Source organism: Podarcis erhardii, assembly GCF_964252035.2.
Source record: "Podarcis erhardii genome assembly, chromosome: 8".
Taxonomy (NCBI): Eukaryota; Metazoa; Chordata; class Lepidosauria; order Squamata; family Lacertidae; genus Podarcis; species Podarcis erhardii.
The window spans coordinates 15622375-15648453 of record NC_138499.1 but is presented as its reverse complement, the minus strand read 5'-3'; the positions used below and the strand labels follow the sequence as shown (position 1 = coordinate 15648453).

The 26079-nt window shown below is 47.2% G+C and overlaps 1 protein-coding gene across 1 annotated transcript in view; it reads right to left on the bottom strand.

The window, feature by feature from the left end:
- SNTB1 (syntrophin beta 1) overlaps positions 1-23620 on the bottom strand; it is a 109969-nt gene extending 86349 nt beyond the window's left edge. Inside the window, exon 1 of the mRNA XM_081874351.1 lies at positions 22762-23620. Coding sequence (XP_081730477.1) covers positions 22762-23404 — 643 coding nt within the window. The 5' untranslated portion in view covers positions 23405-23620. The remainder of the gene's footprint in view (positions 1-22761) is intronic.
- Between the last annotated feature and the right edge of the window lie 2459 nt (positions 23621-26079).

The window sequence follows — 26079 nt, the reverse complement described above, 5'->3', positions numbered from 1 at the left end:
AAGCAGGTTGTTCTGGGTCACTCTACTGAGAACAAAAACCTTACCAGTTAAAGGCCCTGCACAATCTTATGATAAAGCTGGACACTTATGTGTTAGAAATAAACCACATGCTTTTGACGTTGTTTAGATGTTAAGACCACTGGTGTGTTTGCTGCTATGGACTCCTTTAGGAGGAAGGGTGGGGTATTAATCAAAGAAGCCAACAAACAATTTACCGTACTTTTCGCTCCATAAGACGCACCGGACCACAAGACGCACCTAGTTTTTGGAGGAGGAAAACAAGAAAAAAAATATTCTGAATCTCAGAAGCCAGGACAGCAAGAGGGATCGCTGCGCAGTGAAAGCAGCAATCGCTCTTGCTGTTCTGGCTTCTGGGATAGCTGCGCAGCCTGCATTCGCTCCACAAGACGCACACACATTTCCCCTTACTTTTTAGGAGGGAAAAAGTGAGTCTTATAGAGCAAAAAATACGGTACATGGCTTATGTTTAGGGCTGGTCCCCAAAGGCTATACACCCCAAATCTATTTGTGTGCAATGATCCAAAGTAAACTCAATGGCTTTAATTCCACACCCAGAAGATCTAAAGCTTTAGACAAATCAAACATCTCATGCCTGGAGGATGGCAGGTCTTATGGCTCCCTCTTCTTCATGCCATAAAGAGTAGTAGCATTCTGAAACTTAATTTTCTTTTTCAAAATGTTCATATTTATGGATCCAATGACTTGTGGGGAGTGGGGATTTTTCCCCCCAAAACTTGGTGCAGGAAGCAAAGAAACCGTGGGTAACAATGATCTGGATATACCAAATCTTACATACTATTTTTATATTTAAAAATTCCTTCCAGTAGCTCCTTAGAGACCAACTAAGTTTGTTATTGGTATGAGCTTTTGTGTGCTTGCCCACTTCTTCAGATACTATTTTTATGATATAGCTAACATTTGCTATTGCAAAATCCTTTTGCATCTGTAATAAATGATGAAGAGTTGGATCTTGATGAACATTTGGGGGGATCATTGTTCGGATCTCAGCTGACTCAAACCCTGGAGAGGCCTCCTCGAAAGAAGAGGCCTGGTGGCCTGCAATGCACTCTCTGAAGACAGGCTGCAAAAGTCACAGGAGAAGCATTTGCTTGGCTATTGCAATTGCAAATGGTGAGTTTACATACTCACGCTGCCAAAGAACCAAGAGTCTTACTCATAAGCACTCCAAATGTTTCCTTCTCTTGCAAAGTCCCAAGAACCTGGTTTCATGACATAAAGGTAAAGGGACCCCTGACCATTAGGTCCAGTCATGGCCGACTCTGGAGTTGCGGCGCTCCTCGCGCTTTATTGGCCAAGGGAGCCGGCATACAGCTTCCAGGTCATGTGGCCAGCATGACTAAGCCACTTCTGGCAAACCAGAGGAGCACACGGAAACGCCTTTTACCTTCCTGCCAGAGCGGTACCTAGCTATCTACCTGCACTTTGACATGCTTTCAAGCTGCTAGGTTGGCAGGAGCAGGGACCGAGAAATGGGAGCTCATCCCATTGCGGGATTCAAACCGCCGACCTTCTGATTGGCAAGTCCTAGGCTCTGTGGTTTAACCCACAACGCCACCCGCATCCCTTTTTATGACATACCAAGATTGTAATAAATAAATAAAAATGTCCAGTAGCACCTTAGAGACCAGCTAAGTTTGTTTCGTGCATGCACACAAAAGCTTATACCCAGAACAAACTTAGATGGTCTCTAAGGCGCTACTGGACAATATTTTAATTTATTTCGATTGCGTCAGACCAACACGGCTACCTACCTGAATACCAAGATTGTGTCACCAGAGAATGTACTTGGATTGAAAAACCAGAGGCCTTGAAAGCCTAAAGCTTCTCCCCCCTCCCCCCCCCACCAAGGCTTCCACCTCTGCAAAGCTACTGGTGTGAATGGACATAATGACCCCAAATCTGGGCTTAGCTCCAGAGGCAAGAGATTTGGACAATTAAACCGCATTGTACTGGCAGGATCGGGCACTTTAGAACCCTAAGAGGTGCCTTTTGTTAAGAGTTTCTCAAAAGGAACAAAGTCTCCCTCCCTCCCCAATCCCAGAACACATTTACTCCTGAGTTTCCAAGCAGTTATGGAGACTGCAAAAAAAAAATCCACTACATCGGGGGCGCCAGCTGGGCGCCAGCTGGCACCATGGCACTCATGAAGGGTTTCGCTGGTATTCCCAGCAGGAGCCAAAGACTCTGAGCTTTCTTTTTCAAGTAAGTCTCCAGCCCTCCTAGGAGGAAAGTTAAGCAACAAAATGTGCAGGTACCCTTCCACAGAATTTTGCAGAATGGGCCAACCTGGCTGCTCCTGGCTTTCTGTGTTTTTAGCCAATGAGTGAAGTCAGGGCTGCAACTGGTAAGTGAGTTGTTTAGGCAAGAGGAATCGCTTGGGTCCTTAAGTGCTCATATATGGGTGGTTTGAGCATACAGTGGACTCTCCAGATACTAATTTAATTCGTTCCAGGGTTCGTGTGCACCCCAAATAATCCATATCGAGAGGTGCCGCTTCTGCGTGGGGCACAATAGAGCACTTCTGTGCATGAGCAAGCGGCAAAACCCAGAAAAATACTTCCGGGTTTGCCACTTTCACAACCCAAAGTTTACGTTACTCAAGAGTAACGTAACCCAAGGGTCTACCGTACATGTTTTTGCATGTATGTGCCACCCCCAAAACATAACCCTTCTGTAACATGCAAATGTAATTTATACTGCTATTTTTAAAATATACATCAGGAGGTTTACAAAAGTCACACAAAAAACCCCCAACACATATCAATTTTTGAAATCAGATATCAGGTAACTGTTATGGAACTATTCTGCAGTTTTACACTGGGCCTCATGGAACTAAAAAAGAAGGAAGGTTTGTATGCAGTGTAGATTATTTCTAAACTCACACTCATTCCTTGCCTGTGTGTGTTCAAATCTTTATTCAGTTTCAATTGATGCCAAAGATGGACAAACATGAGGGAAGTGAGAAACAAGAGTTGACAGTTGCATCCGAAAACACCACGCTGCAGGAGAAAAACGCTTAACAGACTCCAAAATTGCATTTTCTGGGCCAGATGCTTGAACTAGTTTCATATTCTGCAGTTTTTGGAAGGATCTGAGGAGAAAAATGTGCCGGGAAAAAATAAAAATAAACACGCTGCCCTATTGGAAGGAGAAAAGAGGAAGAAAGGAATATCAAGTTCACAAATAATTCCTTGCAAGCAGAGGCATCTGGTCCGAGAAGCATACATTTTTAGCGCCTGCAGAGGCAAGAGACTCTGCGTTCCCACTGCTTTTCTGACACTTGGGCAGAGCTTCATGCGAACAATGAGACCACTGACGCACACGAGAGACCCTGAACTGGAGTGATGGTCACTAACACTACCTTGTAAGGATGAAAAAGAGTGCATTTCAACTGCGGGCACTACTGTATTTCACCTACCTATTTTAAGCAAGCTATTATTCATAGTAGGGATGCGGGTGGTGCTGTGGGTTAAACCACAGAGCCTAGGACTTGCTGATCAGAAGGTCGGCGGTTCGAATCCCCGCGACGGGGTGAGGTCCCGTTGCTCGGTCCCTGCTCCTGCCAACCTAACAGTTCGAAAGCACGTTAAAGTGAAAGTAGATAAATAGGTACCATTCCGGCGGGAAGGTAAACGGCGTTTGCGTGCAATGCTCTGGTTCGCCAGAAGTGGCTTAGTCATGCTGGCCACATGATCCGGAAGCTGTACGCCGGCTCCCTCGGCCAGTAAAGCAAGATGAGCGCCGCAACCCCAGAGTCGTCCGTGGCTGGACCTAATGGTCAGGGGTCCCTTTACCTTTATTATTCATGGTAAATGGTACAGCATGGCATGCTCAAGGCAACCAACCATGCGGTATTCCACACTACGTCATTCCTTTGCCCCCCTATCCTGTATCCAGTCACTGTTTAAGCATTTCACAGCTACCTAACATGCTTAGCCCTCCGTATATAGGATTAATAACCTAGTAAAACAGTATCATTACCTGATAAAAGATTGCAGGTTGCCAAGAGCTCTAGCAGATAGGTTTGACCTGCAAATCTTAATAAGTTAATGACTCATTTCAGTGGTGATTAAGGCACAAGGAAGGAGAAAAGGACCTTTTGCCCATTTATGGTGCACACAGCAGGGTTTGCAGAAGCAGAGAAAAATATTTAAGGGAGTGGGGAGCTCAGAGTGGGAGGGAGCCCCCCCCAAAAGTGACCAGTAAGGACTGAGCATGCTGGACAGCTACAGAAAGCTGATTGGCAGGTTGTGGCAAAGAAAAAGAGATAGGAAATGGTAGAGGAGGAAAGGCAAAAGGCCACGAATGGGTGGTATTGTGAACAGAAGCACTTTCACGGGGCAGCATATGCTTACATTGAGACTGCTAAGCCTTCAGGGCCTCAGCCAGACCTTTCCGCTGCAACCCCTGTGACCAGAGATCCCTCTACAAAATAAAAGAAAAAAGGTAAAGGGACCCCTGACCATTAGGTCCAGTTGTGACCAACTCTGGGGTTGCAGCGCTCATCTCACCTCTGTACCTCTGTACCTCTGTACCTCAGCTCACCTCTGTACCTGGAAGTACAGCTTCCAGGTCATGTGGCCAGCATGACTAAGCCACTTCTGGTGAACCAGAGCAGCGCACGGAAACGCCGTTTACCTTCCTGCCGGAGTGGTACCTATTTATGTACTTGCACTCTGACGTGCTTTCGAACTGCTAGGTTGGCAGGAGCAGGGACCGAGCAACGGGAGCTCACCCCATCGCGGGGATTCGAACCACCAACCTTCTGATCAGCAAGTCCTAGGCTCTGTGGTTTAACCCACATCTCACAAAATAAAATACAGATACACAATACCCAGCAAGTGTCCTGGAACCCTTTGTAGTGAACCACAGTCAAAAGCTCAGATTCTTACAGTAAAACAAAAACAAAAAAACTGGCAGAAGCAACTCCCAAAATGCTTGAGGGCAGAACTTGTCGTTTTGCTACATGTGGTCGACGCCGACTGTGAGCCATCTCCCTTCCAATTAATTTTTATGACAATGCAGATGAATCACAAGGAAACTCCTATTTCATACAGGCCTTTTATTTGCCTAGTTTCCTTCCTTGTCTTAAAAGCACCCAAGCCAGTTTGGGCTTGAATTTTCGCTGTTCCTTTAAGAACGGACTGTTTTCCATTCTGACCCCCCCAGGGACTACTGTTTATTCCATGAACACACAACAAAACAAAAATGCACAGAGGGAGAGAGAGTAGAGAATTTGCAAGCGCTTTTGGAAACTTGGCTTGGGAGCAGAATGATGAATCTGTGTTACTTGTTTGGTCAACTGCGTTCTACCGCACTTCTAAGCAAACGTCTCAATTACAGGGGCGGGCAGCATACAGCCCACAAACCACAGAGTGTCCGTACGGCACTTTCATGTGGTGAGTTTACAGCTTGTTAGAATCAGTAAAAAAAAAAAAAAAAAAAAAAAACCAACCCTTCCAACATTGCATGGATTCCAAGGTGCACACTTATATACAATGGGACTTGCTGCCTAACCTGAAAAATACCTACTGAGGAGCAAGTCTCATTCACTTAAATAGGTCCAAGTGTGCTCAGGGTTGCATTCTAAAATTAAACTAAGGACTCCATTTGTACTGATTTCTTTGGGGCTTACAGTGGTACCTCGGGTTAAGAACTTAATGAGTTCCGGAGGTCTGTTCTTAACGTGAAACTGTTCTTAACCTGAAGCACCACTTTAGCTAATGGGGCCTCCCGCTGCTGCCGCGCCGCCGGAGCATGATTTCTGTTCTCATCCTGAAGCAAAGTTCTTAACCCGAGGTACTATTTCTGGGTTAGCGAAGTCTGTAGCCTGAAGCGTCTGTAACCCAAGGTACCACTGTATACAGATATATAAGCTAGGGCCAAATGACTTCTTAAACCGAGGTTGCTGTCGCCAAGACGGAATGTCTAGTTGCTCAACTCTTGTTTTTAAAACAATGGACTGATTGCGATTGATTCTTAGTTAAACATCTGGTCAGTTCAGACGACAACCTTGAGCTTGGTTAAGAGCTTTGAGAACTTAAAGAAAGTCCCTTGATCCTGGGACAGTCCACATCTATATTGGCCTATTCCGACCTCTTTTTCCTTAATGGCGACAGCTCCTTGCTCAGGCTGCACAGAAAAAGCAATTTGCTTCCAGAAACTCATTCCAATTGTGCAGATAAAATATAACTGATAGAATTCTACAGGATGAGGTATTAGTGTTTGAAAATGGTCCAGATCCTCCAGCCCTAGGAGTCCTCACAAGGGAGCTGTTCCTGGAGGAAGAACTGTGAGGGGAGAGACTCCATCAGGCAAGCCCTCCTTCCACCTGCCTTGCTCTACCCTCTGCTTCTCAATGTGTATTGTATTGTTTTATGTACTGTGGCTTGCCGTTGTTTATAGTTTAGATATTATTGTAACTGTTGAGTGGATTTCTGTTTAACTTTTATATGCCCTGAGCCCGGCTTCGGCTGGGGAGGGCGGGATATAAATAAATTTTTTTATTATTATTAATTATGATGATGATGATGATGATGATGATGATGATGTTGATATTATTATTTTATACTGTTATGTAGTGAAGTTTCACCCTGGGCCAGCTGGCAGAGTTTCCAAGCGCCCAACTTATTTAAAGGACTATGTTGTTGGACATGTATCACTGTTGGTCTAAGTATGGGAAATGTAACCGATATGCTTTTGTGCCTAATTGAACCATTACGCGTAGTGCTGTATATAAGGAAACCATTACGATTGTAACTAACGCCTTATCTCGGTGGGGAGGGGTGTTATGTAGTGAAGTTTCACCCTGGGCCAGCAGGGGGATACTGTAGATAGTTTTCACTCAGGTCTGTAGATAGTTTTCACTCAGGTCCACGTCAGTTATTTTAGGCGGGAAACTCTGGGTTGTTGTTGCTACAATGTTGACAGCCGGCTGCCTATAAAAGCAGGCCGGCTGAGCTGTTTGCTAGTCAGTTCTATTCCAGCTTACAAAATAAAGAGCTGCTTTGGAGAAATCACTGTGTCGTCTGCTATGTCAACCCACAACTTAACATATACTATTCCAATTGATTGTTGAATGTTACTTTTTTGATGTAGGCTGCCTATTTTAAAGATATGTTTTATCAAATTTTTCTATTGCCTTAGATTGTGCATTTTTTGTTTCTTCAGCTTGTAAACCGCCTTGAGTATTGTAAGATAGAAAGGCGGTATAAAAATTTAAAATGATGATGATGATGATGATGATGATGACGATGACGATGACGATGACGATGACGATCCCCAGGCATGCAACTCCAGATTCTGGAGATGTCAGGTTCCATCCTGGCACCCAGGCATCTTCACTTGGTCGCAAGTGGTCTAAAGCCAGGTGCAAAATGCTCCTGGCTGATTTTGAACACAGTCAAAGTGGCCTTAAGTTTTGTCCAGGTCATTCAAGCGGGGTCTAAAATCTAGTGTGAAATGATTAGAAGCTAATGCGATGCGGAAAGTCCAGCACACACACTCTCACACCCCATGCTGCAGCCACACCTACAGAAGACCGTTCACAAAATTCCCATCAGAACATTGTGTGCTTTTTCTGAATGGAGAGAGGCATAGGGATAATTGCGTTTAATAATTTTATTATCTGTACCCTGAGTATCTGACTGGGACGCAGAGACTTTTGGATCTCGTTGTCTGGAGGTTAGGCTGCTGTACAAAGGCACTGAGCAAATGAGCCACAGTTTGCTCCACCTACTTTTACCCATGGACTGCAAGAAGATCAAACCTCTCCATTCTTAAGGAAATCAGCCCAGAATGCTCACTGGAAGGACAGATCCTGAAAGCTGAGGCTCCAATACTTTGGCCACCTCATGAGAAGAGAAGACTCCCTGGAAAAGACCCTGGTGTTGGGAAAGATGGAGGGCGCAAGGAGAAGGGGACGGCAGAGGACGAGATGGTTGGACAGTGTTCTCGAAGCTACCAGCATGAGTTTGACCAAACTGCGGGAGGCAGTGGAAGACAGGAGGGCCTGGCGTGCTCTGATTCCATGGAGTCACGAAGAGTCGGACACAACTAAACAACTTTTGCCCTTAGCTCCACCCACCTATGGTGTGTGCCCCAGCCACCCCCAAAGGTTTATCATAAGGGAATGTGGCCCTTGGGGTGGAAAAGCTTGGCCATCCCTGGTCTAGAGGGAGAAATTTCTCAGATTTGGGGTTTGAGAAATTTCTCCCCCTATACCAGGAAGTGTGCCATTTTGGGGGGCCTGAGAGACACATTCTAGTATCAGAGATGCTGCAAGGCTTTTTTTTTTTTTTTTAAAGTGCAAACCAAGAGGAGGGATGAGTAAAAAAAAAAACCTGGGCTAACACCTCTTGAACTGACATAAAATAATACCCTGCAAAAAATAAATAAATAATAATCTCAGAAATTTCCCATACTCCCCCCCCCTGCAACTTTTAAGGGTGTTTGCATTCCTTTCCCCCGCAACATAATATTTGGCACAGCTTTACTACAAATAGCTGAAGATGGCTTGAAACTGGAGAGATAGATCTTCAGTCCAGTATCTTCCAGATGTTTTAGCTGATCACAGACCATCTTTAGCATAGGAAGAAAGCCAAAAAATTATCACAAAAAACCAACTTTTTTTTAAACTAACTTTCCTATCCCTTCCACCGTTTGCAACTCCCTTGGTAACGTAGCATGAGGGAAGGAAGCATAGCTGTCAACATTTTCCTTTTTTTAAGGGAAATTCCCTTATTCCAAATAGGATTCCTCACAAGAAAAGGGAAAAGTTTACAGCTATGGAAGGAAGGATTGGGGGGGGGGGGGCTTCCTGCATGCATAATAGATCTCCTTGGAAAAGGGTTAGAATTCAGCGGAATTATAGAATGCAAGCTTATGTTGCCTCAGAGTTACTATATGCGGTTAAGGAACACATGTTTAAAATTCAGGAGCTCTGCACACAGAAAAAGCCACAGGCAGAAATACATTCTCTGTACATACCATCTTTTATTTTTGGAGAAGTTTATTAGGTTTATTAAAACACTCCTAGGGATGAATTCTATGCTGCATACAAGATACATTAGGTCTTAAGATAATATTCTTCAATAAAAAGAACATAAATCTTTACATGGCCCTTCTACAACTCCAGGGAAAGTAGATTTCTCAGAGTAGGCTTTTCGAGTGTTCCAGCAGCCGCACGCGATTCTCATTTCCTTCCCACCTTCTGCATCTCATACCAGAGCTGACTTAAAGCAGGGTGTTTACAATATAAAAATACAAAAATACATAGTAACAAACAAAAACAATAACCTCCATACACTGTTTAAAAGGCCATTATTTCTTCAATGAGCCAAAGTACTGAGAGAAGAGGAACATTTTTGCCTGGCACTTAAAGATTTATAATGAAGGCACCCAGCGAGACTCCCTGGGGAGAGCATTCCACAGACAGGGAGCCACTGCAGAAAAGGCCATCCTCTGGACTCTCGCAGAGGAGGCACACGAAGACGGGCCTCAGATGATGATCGCAGGGGTTCAGCACTTTGAATTGGGTCCAGAAGTTAACTGGTGACTAGTGCAGTCGGGCCAGGATACATGCAATATGGTCAAATCATCTGAGCAACCTGGTCGCTGAAGTCTGTGCTAGCTGAAGTTTCCGAACCATCTTCAGAGGCAGCCCCACAAATAACACGTGGCAGTAATCAGACCTAGAGGTTATCAGAACGTAGGCAACAGAAGGCAAGCTGTCCCTGTCCAGATATGGGTGCAGCTGGGCTGCCAGCCAAAGCTGAGGGACACCACTCTGTGCCACTGAGGCCCACCTGAGCCTCAAGCAACAACAAAGGATCCAGAAGTACCCCAAGCTACGAACCTGCTCCTTCAGAGGAAGAGCAGGCCACCTTCCAGCTATCCGGTCTAGGGAACCACCCACTAACAAGGCCTCAGTGTTACCTGGATTGAGCTTCAGTTTATTGGCTCTCATCCACTCTGTTACTGAGGCAAGACAACCTGGTAGAACGGGGGTGGGCAACTTAAAGCCCATGGGCCAAAAGCGACCCACGGGGGTCGTTTAACCGGCCCATAAACTGCCCCTGAACTGAGCCACCCGCTTGGCGAGTCCCCGGGTGCTGCACTAAACTGGCGCAGCATGGTGCGGGGACTCACTTCCGCAGTGCTGGAAACTGCGCCTGACACCGGAAATCGCAGGTGCACACATGGAGGGATCTCCGCTGGAGTGAACCGGCCCGGGTGAGGTAAACCTTGCCAACCCCTGTGGTATAAGTTATACATCCATCTGTCACTCGCTCATGTTACACTTTTTGGTGCGTTTCCCTGTCACTTTCCTGACCACAAAAAGTTGTTTTCTAAAGTTGGGTTTGTTGCAAGAGAGTGCTTTAGTCCACTTCAGTGCATAAACCTAAACTCCCCCTGCCGAAACAGTGACAACCTCACACATCCGCTTTTCTTAAATGCCTGAAACAGAGCAAGGATAAAAAACCACCCAGGGGATTTCTGCTAAGTATTTATTGTACAGGAATGTAGGGATCATAAAGCCCGGAGTCAGATGTGCAAGTTACTCAGCTAACAGCAAACGCCTAGGGAATAACGGAGGACGTGCTTCTGTCCCCTTGTGTGTACGCAACAGACTTATAAGGAAATGCTTCAGTTGTGCAAACACTACAGCTATGCATTCTTTGCTGTACAAGAGTCTCGCTGCGCAGCCCTAAGCTGGCCAAACGTCGTTCTGAGCAGCGATCGGCATTCCATTCCTCTCCGCATGCCTCCTTGTCTTTTCCCTGCCCACTTTGCAATTCCTCTCCAATCCCCTTCAAATCGCTTTCAAAAGTAGGGGGTCCATGGCTTGGCTTTTGAAAAAACATTGGCTCTGCAGTACAGTGGTACCTCGGGTTAAGCACTTAATTCGTTCTGGAGGTCCGTTCTTAACCTGAAACTGTTCTTAACCTGAAGCACTACTTTAGCTAATGGGGCCTCCCATTGCCGCCGTGCGATTTCTGTTCTCATCCTGAAGCAAAGTTCTTTACCTGAGGTACTGTTTCTGGGTCAGCGGAGTCTGTAACCTGAAGCATCTGTAACCTGAGGTAAAAAGGTAAAGGGACCCCTGACCATTAGGTCCAGTCGTGACCGACTCTGGGGTTGCGGCACTCATCTCACTTTATTGGCTGAGGGAGCCTACAAGATGCAAATGGTCCCCAACCCTAGCGTATGCCTTGTCTGATCTATCAAATCTTATTGATGCTTTCAGATCACTGCCCCCGTGTCAATTGCGATCTCACTGGTCATTGGCTACTTCCCTGCCAAGCAAAATGACCAATTCCAGAGGGGGCAGCCTCATCAGAGCCACAAAACCCTTGTTTCTGCTGCAAAGCTGGCCAGCAACCTTATTCTGGTATACTCTTTCATGAGCTTGAGAAGGGAGTGGGAAAACTCGCAGCCATCCCTGTGTTGCTAAACTACAATTCCCAACATACCTGACTCCTGGCTGTTTTGATTGTAAGTCTTGTAGCTCGACAACACCTGGAGGGCCAGAAGTTCCCAGCCAGTGAGATCGAGCCTTTGTTTGACAAACGGGGATCTCTTCTAGATCGCATAAAATACTGCCGCAATATGATTTATAATGAGATGAAAAAGATGTTGAAATATACATTTATTAAGAAACCTGAAGCATTTCTACTTGGCATTGTAGGAGATGATATTAATAGACAGGATTGTAAGTTGTTTTTATATGCAAATACAGCAGCAAGACTATTACTGGCACAAAAATGGAAGCAAAAAGAATTACCGATGAAAGAAGAATAGAGGATGAAGTTGATGGACTACGCAGAATTAGATAAATTAACAGGAAGGATTTGAAACCTGCAGGATCAGAGATTCTTAGAAGACTGGAGTAAATCTACGAACTATTTGAAAAGTAATTGTGATGAACAGATTACGCTAGTAGGACTGCAAGAAGTTTTGTAAGGTGGATTATTTGAAATACTGCAAAAAAGACTATGAAGAGAATTATTAGCTAAGGACAATTAAATGTAATATAGGAATTAAGAAATGCAGAATAAGTGATAAAGAATGGAAAATCATCAGAGGTGTTGGCAGAAGTCTAAAAATAATGTATAAGATGAGAAGATATGCTGTTTGACTGTTGGAACTGATATGTTAAAAATCATTTTAAAAAAAAAAAAAAATACTGCCGCAATAAACATGTTGGGGTTCAACTAGATGACACTCAGGGTCCCTTCCAAACTCTTCAATTCTGTAATTCTGTGTTAGTCTTTAAGGCTCCAGCAAACTCTCAGTTGCTTTTACGGCACAACGCTTGAAGGTTTCCCAACTTGCACTCTCTGGAGATTGACAGGCTATTGTGACAACTTTGCAGGGAGACCAGGTGTTAAAAGAGCACCTTGCACCAGCTCTTGTACCTTTCACCGTAACAGTGCAAGGAAACAAGCAATACCTTTGGCACAGCAGTTGGCAACATCCCTTTGTCCTGCCAATTTTCTTCTTCTTAATCAAGGACGACTTTCTGGAGGTTTGACTTCTGTCCATACCCATGTACATGTTTCCTACCATGCTGAGTGTTTTTAATATGCATTCACCCCCCCCCCACTAGGAGGCCACTTTTAGGGAGAAAGGAAGATAAAGGACACAGGCTGCAAATTGCCATCTACTGAAATGGAAGCTAGATGGTTCTCAGTGTGAGGTCTGAGGCATCTCCCTCTCTTTGCCCAAGCTTTTAGTGCTGGGGAAACCAGTGGATGCAATTTCTGATTGCAGTTACGAAAGAAGGTTTCAAAACAGCCCCAGCAAAAAAAGATTGCTCGGTGCAGGGGAAGCCAGATCTCATCAAAATTGCTTCGAAGGAACTTCCTAATTTGCACAATACTTTTTTGCAGAGGACAACACACAAACATCCAACACACGCTTCCCTCTCAAGCCTTGTAGCCTGCAAAAGCTGTCTGGTGGTGCCTGGAGGGTACACAGCACTTGTGGCAGGAGAAGCTGAAAGGTAAAGGTAAAGGGAACCCTGACCATTAGGTCCAGTCGTGGCTGACTCTGGGGTTGCGGTGCTCATCTCGCTTTATTGGCCGAGGGAGCTGGCGTACAGCTTCCGGGTCATGTGGCCAGCATGACTAAGCTGCTTCTGGCGAACCAGAGCAGCACACGGAAACGCTGTTCACCTTCCCGCCGGAGTGGTACCTATTTATCTACTTGCACTTTGACGTGCTTTCAAACTGCTAGGTTGGCAGGAGCAGGGACCGAGAAACGGGAGCTCACCCCTTTGCAGGCATTCGAACCGCCAACCTTCTGATCGGCAAGTCCTAGGCTCTGTGGTTTAACCCACAGTGTAGTTAGAAATCAATGCAGAATTCAGGGAAGGGCTGTGGCTCAGTAGCAGAGGATCAGCTTGACATTAGTGTTAGAAACTCAGATATATAAGTTAATCACCAAATGGCACCTTAAACCCGAGCTGCAGTCGCCACATTGGAATGTCTAGGTACTTTTCTTCTTCTTGCAATGGCACTTACTATTATTATTATTATTATTAATTTCATTAGTATACCTCTTCATATTTTAAAGAAAAAATCTCAAAGCTGTTTACAACACATTAAAGCAACAAATAAAACAACCCAAAACAAAACAAATTCAAGCTTCAAGGAAAACATTTCAGATCCTTCTCTGACATTTTGATTTTCTGATATTTATTTACCTACTTAATTCGTACAGATGCCTCATAGCAGAAGTACTCTAGGAAGCCAGTGTGGTGTAGTGGTTAGAGCATTGGGTAGGCAAACTAAGGCCTGGGGGCTGGATCCGGCCCAAGCGCCTTCTAAATCTGGCCCGCGGACGGTCCGGGAATCAGCGTGTTTTTACACGAGTAGAATGTGTCCTTTTATTTAAAATGCATCTCTGGGTTATTTGTGGGGCATAGGGATTCGTTCTTCTTCTTCTTTTCAAAATATAGTCCGGCCCCCCACAAGTGGACCGGCCCCCTGCTGAAAAAGTCTGCTCACCCTGGGTTAGAGTGTCAGACTAGGATCTGGGAGATCAGGGTTCAAATCCCCACTCGTTCGTGAAGCTCACTGGGTGACCCCTGGAGTCAGTCACAGCCTCTTAACCTACCTCACAGGGTCGTTGTAGGGATTAACTGAGGAGGCGGTGAACCATGTACTGCTTGGAGGAAAAGGTGGGATACAAATGCAGTAATATGCCAGTGTGGTGTAGTGGTTAAGAGCGGAAGTCTCGTAATCTGGTGAACCGGGTTCGCGTCTCCGCTCCTCCACATGCAGCTGCTGGGTGACCTTGGGCTAGTCACACTTCTCTGAAGTCTCTCAGCCTCACTCACCTCACAGAGTGTTTGCTGTGGGGGAGGAAGGGAAAGGAGAATGTTAGCCGTTTTGAGACTCCTTAAAGGGAGTGAAAGGCGGGATATTAAATCCAAACTCCTCCTCTTCTTCTTCTTCTTCTTCTTCTTCTTCTTCTTCTTCTTCTTCTGCTTAAGACAGCTGGAGGAGCCAGCCAGATGGAGATGTTAGCCGCCAACCTGGCATCCATGTGGTCACAACTGGACCAGCATCAGCAGCAAAACGCGCCTGGCAGCACCTGGCTAATTTCTAACACTGCTTGGCGTGCAGCCGGTCCTAGGTTCAATCCCTAGCATCTCCTGCAAGGACTGGAAGAGACTCCCAGCCGGAAATCATGGAGAGGCGATGCCAGTCAGTGTAGACAATACTGAGATGTTCTTCCTGCCAGAACCTGAATGCAGGCAGGTGAACAGAATTCTATAAGTGCATTAAATTATTTAGGTGTGATACCCTCCACAGTGGGACATGGGTAGCGCTGTGGCTTAAACCACAGAGCCTAGGGCCTGCCAATCAGAAGGTCGGAGGTTTGAATCCCCGCAACGGGGTGAGCTCCCGTTGCTCGGTCCCTGCTCCTGCCAACCTAGCAGTCTGAAAGCACGTCAAAGTGCAAGTAGATAAATAGGTATCGCTCTGGCAGGAAGGTAAACGGTGTTTCTGTGCGTTGCTCTGGTTCGCCAGAAGCGGCTTAGTCATGCTGGCCACATGACCCGGAAGCTGTACGCTGGCTCCCTCGGCTAATAAAGTGAGATGAGCGCTGCAACCCCAGAGTTGGCCATGACTGGTCCTAATGGTCAGGGGTCCCTTTACCTTTACCCTCCACAACATCTGGACTACAACTCCCATGTTGACTGGGGGCTGGGGAGAGATGAGGAGAAGCAAGATATCTTGCCTAGAGCTTCTCAGTTATTCTGGAGTCATGCAGAAGGCTAAAAGGGAGGAGCCGGACTTCTCCTTAATGAGATACTGGGAAGAATACTGCCTGCCTGCTTTCTCCCAAGTAAAAAGGAACAGAGACTTGCTTGCTTGTTTTTAAATGAAAGCTAAACTTTCAGGGAAGCTTTTCTTTTCTTTTCCTGGGGACACAATACGCAGCCAATTTTCAAAAACACACTGAAATTCCTGCCCTACTTCTGCAGGCACTGGAATAGTTTAGGCTTGTAAATCTCACGGCAAGCAAAGGAAACGTTTATGAAATTGAAAAAGCAGTCGGTTTTTTCCCCTCAGGTCCTTAGGCCACCCTTCCCAGCCGTTGTCACAAATTTTGTGTGCAGGCTGGTCACTTGTGCAGACTAACTTTGCACTGCTAGGAAAGTTGGTAACAACATCTGGATGGTCCCTGTTCACCTCCCCTCTCAAGAAAGTGTCCTTATTCAGGTTTGACCCAGTTACCTTCTGGGCCCTTAAAGTTTGCTGCACAGCACTAAACTTAGGAGAGAGGGACTCTGCTCTCAAGATACCTTCATATTTTGCTCCTCAAGGAAATATAGCTGCCTCTGAAGTACAGCATGTCCAGGCTGGAGTGTGACTTGCTGCAGTGTGGAAAAGTACTTCAGAAAGCAGTGTTTGCTCACATCAATCATCAACTAAACGGCAAAGGCCAAATTCTCTCCGAAGTTATGCCCACATACCCATTCATCCCCACGAGGCTGTGGCAGAACATGGTCCCCTTTCTGTGCTCCCTGCCACAGCAGATATTTCCAAGAACTGCCCAGCTCACCAGAAGGGTGGAGGAGGCAGTCAAATGAAGTCTACCGTAAGGCCAGGACCAAATGGATGAGCAAAGAGTCAGATGGGCCCATTTCTACAGAATTGCAGGCTAGGGCTCTTGCTTTCCGTTCCCACAACATGCAGAGTTCATCAGCCTCGGCTGCCGAAGTCTCAGCTAAAATGCTCACTCTGCATTTTAAGTATGTCCTGGGGCCGATGTGAACTGAAACCAAGAATTCTTCCACACCAAAATACATCGCCAATGCCTTCAGACTGCAATCAGCTGTCTGCGGCAACGGATTTTAATTAATCCTCCGCACCCTCTCTCCTGTGGCAGGCACTCGTACGCAAAAAAAAAAAGAAGAAAAAAAAGAAATCATGCATGAATCAATTTGTCAAGATGAGAAAGGGCTAACTAGCCATGTGCATAACATAAGCAGGGTGGGACAGTTCATCTGGAGAAAGTTAAGTGCCTAAATCTCCAAGACTTTAGTGGAATGTAAGCAAGCACCCTGGGATCGTGCATATAGGAGACACACACATGGCCTTGTATTAAAGGAATGCTGAAGCTCTTAATCTTTTTTAAAAATACAAGAGTTTCAAATGAGACAACACGGTGCCAATTATGTTCTCAGGAGGATCGGGGATCAGGAAGGATTTTTTAAAAAGAGGGAAAAAACCCATAACTACCCTCAAATGTTTGAGGGTTCTCTCTAAGCCAGTCTCATGACTTCAGCAAGCTTGATTTGCAATTCTGAACCTCGCCAGTTACAGCAATACCAGGGCTCTGGGTCATGCCAACCAGATGAGAGGCTAAGCCAAGGCGAAGCAGATGTCGCACGATCTGCAACCTGCCAGGAATTGTTCTCTGAAAATGAAACACCACACAGCGCAATGCAAACCTCGCTTTAACCACCTGGGCATCTGTTTAGCAAACGTGTCCATTGCCAGACATCCAAGTAGGAATCAGCAGCCCAGGGCCAGATCCAGACCCCTGCAAGTTTCTAGTTTGCGAAGGAAGCAGAGAGCGGCAACAACGGGAAAGCAAGGTGGGTGGTGAATAATAATAATAATAATAATAATAATAATAACAACAACAACAACAACAACTCTGGGCGGCTCCCAATCAAGTGTTAAAAACAATACAGCGTTAAATATTAAAAACTTCCCTGAACAGGGCCGTCTTCAGATGTCTTTTAAAGATAGGATAGCTGCTTATTTCCTTCACATCTGATGGGAGGGCGTTCCACAGGATGGGTGCCACTACCGAGAAGGCCCTCTGCCTGGTTCCCTGTAACCTCACTTCTCGCAATGAGGGAACCACCAGAAGGCCCTCGGTGCTGGATCTCAGTGTCCGGGCTGAATGATGGGGGTGGAGACAGGTATACTGGACCAAGGCCATTTAGGGCTTTAAAGGCCAGCACCAACACTTTTAATTGTGCTCGGAAATGTACTGGGAGTGCATGCGAAACGTGCATGTGAAACAAACTTCTACAACTTTCCTTGAGAGGCCCCCCCCCCATGGCACAAGCTCCTGAATAGATTTTAAACACCATCTCTAAACTGAAATCCCATTAATTACCTAATGGCTCTGACAGTTGAGGCAGAACATAGCCATTGATAACCTTTCAGATGATTCATTGCAAATCAGCTCAACGACGGCCCACAACCAGAGTAAGCTGCATTCCAATTCTAGGCATGCTTACTCAGAAATAAGTCCCACTGAGTTCAGTTGGGCTTACTGGAAAAACAAACAAACCACGGATGGTATTTTAGCCTCCTGGTGCCATCCTAAACACACCTGCTAGAGAGCATGTCCCATTAAACTCTTTGGGGCTTATTTGCAAGTAAACAAACATAGGATTGCAGTATGTTCCACAGTTTCCACAGTACAGTACGGTGAAGAAAGCAAACACAGTTCAGTTCCTGATCAGCCTCAAAACTCATTCTGTCATGTTGGGCCATTCACCAATACTTGGCCAGGTCTACCTTACAGGGTTTTTGTGAAGGAAAAATGTGGGATGGGCAACAATACAGTAGTACCTTGGTTTTCGAGGTACTACTGGGAGTCCGTTCAACCCCCGGAACCGTTTGAAAACCAAAGTGTGGCTTCCAATTGGCTGTAGGAGTATCCTGCAGCCAATCAGAAGAAGTGCCGGATGTACAGCTTCCGAAAATTCCGAAGCTCCTGCAACCAATCGGAGGCCCCCCGTCAGACGTTCGGGTTCCAAAGAATGTTCTTAAATCGGAACACTCACTTCCGGGTTTGTGGCGTTCGGGAGCCAAAACATTTGAGTACCAAGGTGTTTGGGATCCAAGGTATGACTGTATGTGCAAATCATGTTGACTGTGTTGTGAAGGACATATTGAAGCTACCTACAACTCTCCAACTTCCAAAGTTTTCATTAAAGCCACTTGTCACTGAACACATGAATCCACAGTTTTTCTTCCTCCTTATTAACAATACCAGTAACTATGGTTCACCTGGTCAGCTAGTTAGGTTCTATTGGGGTGGTCAACTTTTTACAGCTTCCTGCTCCTATGCATTTCACATCAGCTGGATCTGCTGACACTCATAGATGATCGTGAATGATGAATAACGCTTCATGTGCTTCCTTCTGCATACCAAGCTTCTGTTTAATGCAACAGGTGTGTGTTGATTTTGTTCTGGCCCACCTGGCTTTCATAGCATCACTAAAGTTTCAACTGAGGATTAAATCTCTAGACGGGAAGCGGGAGGGCGCAGATGCCTGTGTAGTCTCTTAGGACATAGGACTCTGCCTCATGAGGAGTTCTATGAAACACAAAAGCTTGCAAACTCCAACCCTGTGCTCAGCTGATCCAACTACAGAGAAATTTTTATGAGCTTTACAACTTCCTGAAGCACTGTTACTCCATCATTCTGTTCCAATCATTTTTCAAGGCTTCAAGTGCTGCCATATATTTGAGCAAACATTTTTCAAAAGAAGACAGGAGATTTTGAGCGGCGTTTTGCCTGTCAACCTTCTTCACAAATGCCAACGAACTGGAGGTCGGGAATCTCTAGGACAATGAACTTGTGTGTGCAAGCAAGTTATCACCAAGGGCATTTTCTCTCTCTAAAAAAACACAAAATGGATGTTTTGTTCCTGTAACTTTTTGCTGTTTGGCTCCTGGGGGTCTGCCCTCGCAGGTTACTTTTGACAAACACCGAGAGGAGAGCAGCAACAACTTTTAGGTGTAACCCTTCTTCCAAAGCCCCATTTCGGAAACCTTTTAAAAATGCGGTCCATAGTTTTCAAAGTTAGGGAAGGAGGGGCAATGAAGACAAAGATTCCCATAATCTCTCTTGAGGGCTGACAATTATCATCTCTGTTCTCTTACCCCCAGTCTTCTCTAACATGGTGGCGTCCATATTGTGTTGGACTACAGCACCCACCAGGGACATGGGTGGCACTGTGGGTTAAACCACAGAGCCTAGGACTTGCCAATCAGAAGGTCGGTGGTTCGAATCCCCGTGACGGGGTGAGCTCCTGTTGCTCGGTCCCTGCTCCTGCCAACCTAGCAGTTCAAAAGCACGTCAAAGTGCAAGTAGATAAATAGGTACTGCTCCGGCAGGAAGGTAAACGGCGTTTCTGTGTGCTGCTGTGGTTCGCCAGAAGCGGCTTAGTTGTGCTGGCCACATGACCCGGAAGCTGTATGCCGGCTCCCTCGGCCAATAAAGCGAGATGAGCGCCACAACCCCAGAGTCGGTCACGACTGGACCTAATGGTCAGGGGTCCCTTTACCTTTACCTTTTACAGCACCCACCATCCATGAATCAGCCACATTTGCTAAGCCCGATGCAAGTTCTAGCCCAAAACAGCTGGAGTACTAAGCGGAGGTTTTGCACACCCAAAGTTGTGATTTCCTCAAGGGCAGTGCCCTTGCAGGAGAACACTGTTAACCTTTGCTTATCACACAGACTGCTCCTGCTCAAACAGAGCACACAGGACAACCTTGTCACTCATCTCTGATCAAGCTTTGAATCTAGAGTTGCACAACCCTTAATCTCTGTGAGTCTGGAGAGGGATGGGTGCTCACGTTTGTGACCTGAACGACTTCTCACAAGCGTCACTAAATCTTGCATGCTCTTATTTGGAAGGAAGCCTCACCTCGCGATTAAATATCACTGGGCCATAAGACGGCCTTTTTTAAAATGTAGGAGGCCTGGAGGGTTTGTTGACAGCAGGGTAAAAAAGCAAACCATTTTGCATGCAGCATATAGCACCTTCTTAGCCAATGCAGTTTCGACATCTGCATTCACATTTTCAGTTGTGGGGGCGGACAGACAGACACTTGCAAAAAGAGCTGAACTTTAGAGTAGTTTAAATGAACAGTGCTCCTCGGATATGAGGAAACAAAAAGTATCCAGCCAAGCTTGCTTTATCTACTACACACCTTGCCAGAAAGACCTGATCTGACCCACTGTTCTCTGTTTCAACAGATAAGATGGCAAAGTTCTAGAAGTTAACCCCTTATTAACTTACAAGGTGTCACACAGGGTTGGGGGGGGGGAACAGCAGAGGGATCTTCCGAAAGCATCTCCCAATTGTCATCCTTTTTCTTTTTGAGTAAATAAACAAACAAACCCATCTCTCTTTACCTTTGCTGAAGCCCCTAATCCTGTTTTTCTAGATGTGCTTGCAAATGGCTGTGAGAGGTTGTCACACTTAACACTAAAGGTATCTTTGCTCAGCTGTTGCCCCCTATTCAGATGAAACAAATCCTCATGCTTTTTACACACACTGAGTTGTTTCAATATTCACATACAAAGCCTTGAAAATTCCTGTCTACCCTTGACGTTTGTCCTGGCATATTCTACCTCTAGACCAGGCACCAACCTTCAGCCCTCCAGATATTTTGGACTACAATTCCCATCATCCCTGACCACTGGTCCTGTTAGCTAGGGATCATGGGTGTTGTAGGCCAAAACATCTGGAGGGCCGCAGGTTGGGGGTGCCTGGTCTAGACTGTCTCTCATTTCATTTTTTTTAAATTTTATCTACTGATTATTTTGATATCCCCCGAGGAAATAAAGACACAGTTGTCTTCCCTCCTCAACTTTATCCTCACACAACAATCCTGTTAGGTAGGGTGAGCTGAGAGAAGGTTATTTGGCCCAAGGTCACAAAGCGAGCTTCATAGCTAAGGGTGGGGATTTGAAACCTGGCCTCCAAGCATCCTAGTTCAGCAATCTAACCGCCATACTATGCAAGGCAACACTGCACATAAAAACATGCAACTTTCCCCTAATTTCCCTCTCTCTCTCCTTTCTACAACCCAAAGTCAGAATCTGGAGTGAGCAATTGGGAGCAGAGGTTGCGGGGGGGGGGGGGGTTTGCAGAGAGGACAACACTGGGGGGGGGGGACACTTAACACTTTCTCTGCTGCCTGTTCTTTCTGCTCCAAAGAAGGCTCCACACATGCACAAACCAGGAACGGTTTCTCCAAGAGAAACAGAGAGGACCTTTCCAATCTCAGTTTATAGCACAATCCTATGTGTGTTTACTTGGTAGTAAATCTCATCCTGTTCTGCTGGGTTCATTTCTCCCAGGTAAGTGTGTGCTTAGGACTGCAGGCTCCAATTAGGGGATTAGCCCTAATTTTGCTTGTGTATTTTGCTTCAAGCCCAAACACCTTAATACAGCCAGGCAAAGACCACATGCCTCTCCTCACCTGCACAGTAATAACAAACCATATCCTAGGAACTTTACACCATAATGTGTTTTCAAGGCGGAGGCTCAATACCAGCAAGAGAATGATAAGAGATGCTCAACCAGCTCTGGTTAAGAAGTGCTAGTCCTGCAGCAGTAGCTTCAAAACCCACCTTGCCAGTTCCCAAAGGGCTCTGAGCACAGCAAAATCCAACACCTTTCGTTTTTCTCATTTATTTTTATTATTACTATGTATCTTTAAAAGATAAACATTCAGGGTAACAAGGGACTTAAACCGGAAGCCTTTCTTTAGCACACATGCCCTTAAGGGGATGATCCACCACTCATTTACTCGTGAGCAAGCCCCGCCAAACTTGTCGATGTGACAGGCAACAGGCTGCACCACGGGGGTGAGTATAGCAACGTTGGCCAAAGTGGGGCCCCCGCCAGATGTTGCTGGACTACAACTCCCATCATCCCTGGCCACGGCAAGTTGCGAGTGCAGCTGTATGTGGAAGGCACCCCCCCCCGGCTACCGCCAAACACCACAGGCAAACACTATACTGTGGGTGTTTCTGCAAGCAAGTGCAGCCAACTAGGTTCCAGTGCCCTTTCGGATGCCAACGGGCGAAATGCTTTGCAAAGTCAGAGCGCCGTCAGCGCGCGCGCACATTCCCACGCACCCCCAGCAGGTGGACCCGACGTTGCCCCCCAGTCCGTCCCGGGTGCCTTTCACTCTAAGCTATTAAAAGCGCAAGAGCGCCTCTCGGCATGTGAAGAGCGCCTCTGGCGCACAGTCCAGATTTCAACCAAAAACAAGTCTTTCTCTTCATACACAGAACACACGCGCGAAGCTTTTTACGATTTGGGGGCCAGGGCTGTGCGCTCCACCAGCTCACTATTCCTCCCCCCCCCCCCGCGCCCCGTCTCTTTCTTAGGAAACTTTGCAGGACTTGGCCCTGTTAACCCCTTACCTTCCAGCGCCACCTCCTTGCCCGCCCTCTTGAGCGCTTGCACCGCTTCGTCGTGGGTGGCGTCGCGCAGGTCCGTGCCGTTGACGGCCAGGATGGCATCCCCGACGTAGAGCGCCTGGGTCTGGTCGGCGGCCAGCCCTTTGAAGATCTTGCTGATCAGGATGGGCATCTTGTTTTCCTTGCCCCCCTTGATGCTGATGCCCAGCCCGCCCATCTCCTGCTTGAGCACCTTGACGCACCGCTTCTTGTTGGAGATAGCTTCGGGGACTTGCTCGGGCAGGTCGGTGAAAGCCGTGCGCACCCCGCTCATCAAACCCGATTTAGGACTCATGCCGCCGCCGCCCCCCGACGGCGACTCCGGAGAACCCCCGCTGGAAAGGCTGCAGGCGGCCGAGGCGCCCCCCGACGCCGGACCCAGCGCTGCCCCGCTGCAGAAAGTCCCATTGCCGTTGCTGCCCGACGCCCCGATGCCGTTGTACGCGGCGGCGGCGGGAGCGCCACCGTCGTCGGCGCTCAGCACCAGCGCCTCGTCGCTCAGGCTCACCAGCACCCGGTGCCACCGGTCGCGCACCAAAACTTCCAGCGCGCCACTGCGCTGCACCCGGCCGACGCCGCCTCCCCCTCCGGCTGCCGCTACCGCCATCTTTGGAGCATTTCTCGAAGCACCATGTGATCGAGGGCGCGCACAGACAGGCGGACGGGCAAGGGAAGCGAAAGAGGGCGCGCGGAGGAGCGCGCAAGACTTCTCCTCGGCGCCCGAGCGAGCGAGCGAGAGAGAGAGGCGTCGAGGACTAGGGAGGAGGAGGAGAGGGAGGGACCAGGGAGAGCCCCCGAGCGCTCCCAGCCTTGCAGCGTGGCGAGCCGAGGGGAGGAGCAGTGGGGAGAACCGGGCGGGGTGGGGGGGGGAGAGAAAGGACGGACGGGGCGGGCGGAAGAAGGAAACTCCGGCGCAAGGGCGCAGGAGGCAGCCCGAGTTTGGAGACGGGCGCGCAGCTCGAGACTTCGGAGTTGGGTAAAGCTGAAGGGCTCCCGCGCCGCCGGCCCGGAGAGATCAAGCATTTCCTGGAAGGGCAAAGCTTGTTTTTGTTTCGAGATTCTTGAGGTTTTCAGTTTTGCGTATTTTTGTGTGGGTGAGCCGCTTTGAGACCTAGGCGGTGGAAAGGAGTGAGAGAGAGAGTGTGTGTTTAACAGAACAAACATAAGTAATAAAACAGTAAACCCATAAGAAATGTGGGGCTGCTTTAAAAAAACAGGTTTTATTATTATTAGACGGAGCTGGGTGCAGCTCGAATGGAAGGCAGAAGAACCTTGCGTGACCTTGGCGTTGTTAATCGTGCCTCGGTTTAAGGGCACTTCTGGTCGTGGCTGCTCAGAAGTAAATGTTATTTAGTTTGACGGGGCTTACTCCCAGGTACGTGGGGATAGGATCGAGGACTCGGCTCGCTTCACACTTCCTGAGGTTGTGGGGTAACAGACTCTGCCTTTCTCTTTCTCTTTTACACGTACACACTGTTCTGAGCTCCTTGAAGACAGAGTGGAATGTCACCCCGTTAATGTTCTTATATAGGCGAATTCACGGAGGATAAAACTATCAGTTGCCGCAAGCGATTGTTGTGTCTGTGTTCTGTCTCCATGACCAAGACAGCATAGTCCTGAATTCCAGTTCCTGGGAATTGCAAGTGGGGAGAAGGTTGTTGCACTCGGGTTCAGCTTCCCATAGAAGAAGAGGAGTTTGGATTTGATATCCTGCTTTATCACTCCCCTTCAGGAGTCTCAAAGCAGCTAACATTCTCCTTTCCCTTCCTCCCCCCCAACAAACACTCTGTGAGGTGAGTGGGGCTGAGAGACTTCAGAGAAGTGTGACTAGCCCAAGGTCACCCAGCAGCTGCATGTGGAGGAGCAGGGAAGCGAACCTGGTTCACCAGATTACGAGTCCACAGCTCTTAACCACTACACCACACTGGCTCTGTAGTTGGCTTCTCGAACAACAGGGTTCTGGACTAGATGGTCCTTCAGCCCAAAGACGTACCTAGGCTCCCTTGTGCCCTTGGCAAAGAGTCTTATCAGCACCGAGAGAGACCATGGACAAGAAATTTCCCTCACCTGGCCTCCCAGAGCAGTGGAGGAGCAGACAGGTGGGCAGGCTCATAGCCACTCCGAGACAGAGTGGAGAGGTGTGATTTGTGCGACCCCCCCTGCCCTCGGGCCTGCACCCTTGACTGGGGCCAACCTGACCAACCCCTAGGTTAGGGTTTCCCAAACCTGGGTCTCCAGCTTTTTGGGACTACAACCCCTATCATCTCTGACCAATGGGGTCTTACTAGCTAGAGATGATGGGAGTTGTAGTCCAAAACAGCTGGAGACCCAAGTTTGAGAAACCCTGCCCTAGGTACACCTCTGCCTTGGCCTGATCCAGCAAAGCTCTTCTCATGTTTTAAATAATAATAATAATATAGTTCCAGGGAACAACAGTTTGCACGTTATTGTTTTTGTTGGCCTCAACTAATGCAATAATTAGTACCTACCCAACTGTTACTTCTGGATTCTTTTTCCCACCGTTGTCATTATTCTTAACTGCCTCAGGTGTCTGGCACTGGCTCCCGAAAACCCAGTAAACTTCAGAGTTTGCCAGGCTCCACCCACAGCTTAGCAGATTCCACTGTCTCACAGTAGAAGCGTTCAAGCAAATACCCTTATCCTCACACACTGAGTGCTGTCTGAAAATTGGCTACTGGCTGGCAGACGGCTGGTGTTTCTAGATCAGCAAACTTTTTCAGCAGGGGGCTGGTTCACTGTCCCTCAGACCTTGGAGGGGGGGCAGACTATATTTTGAAGGGGGGGAATGAGAACGAATTCCTATGCCCCACAAATAACCCAGAGATGCATTTTAAATAAAAGGACACATTCTACTCATGTAAAAACATGCTGATTCCTGGACCGTCCGCGGGCCAGATTTAGAAGGCGATTGGGCCAGTTCCGGCCCCTGGGCCTTAGTTTGCCTACCCATGGTGCGCTCTTCTTGCAGGTAGTCACATGCTTGGCCGTCAGTGCCCCGAGTTTTCCCTTTTCTTTTCCCCTAAGGTAGATCTTGTGTTTTGGGGTGTCCAGAAGCAGTCTGAGCCAACCTTAGCACATGGGCAGCTGCTGCAGCCCTAGAACCCAGCTCTAGAACACTCTTTGAAAGAATAAAGAATCCGTCCCGATGCTTCGAGCAGCGCAAGCTGCCAGTTTAATTTTCCACAGCAGTTTTGCTTCAGGGAATTGCGAGGAATTAATGCAGCAGCCTCCGTCCAAATGGCACTACTGCTTGCTAGTGTG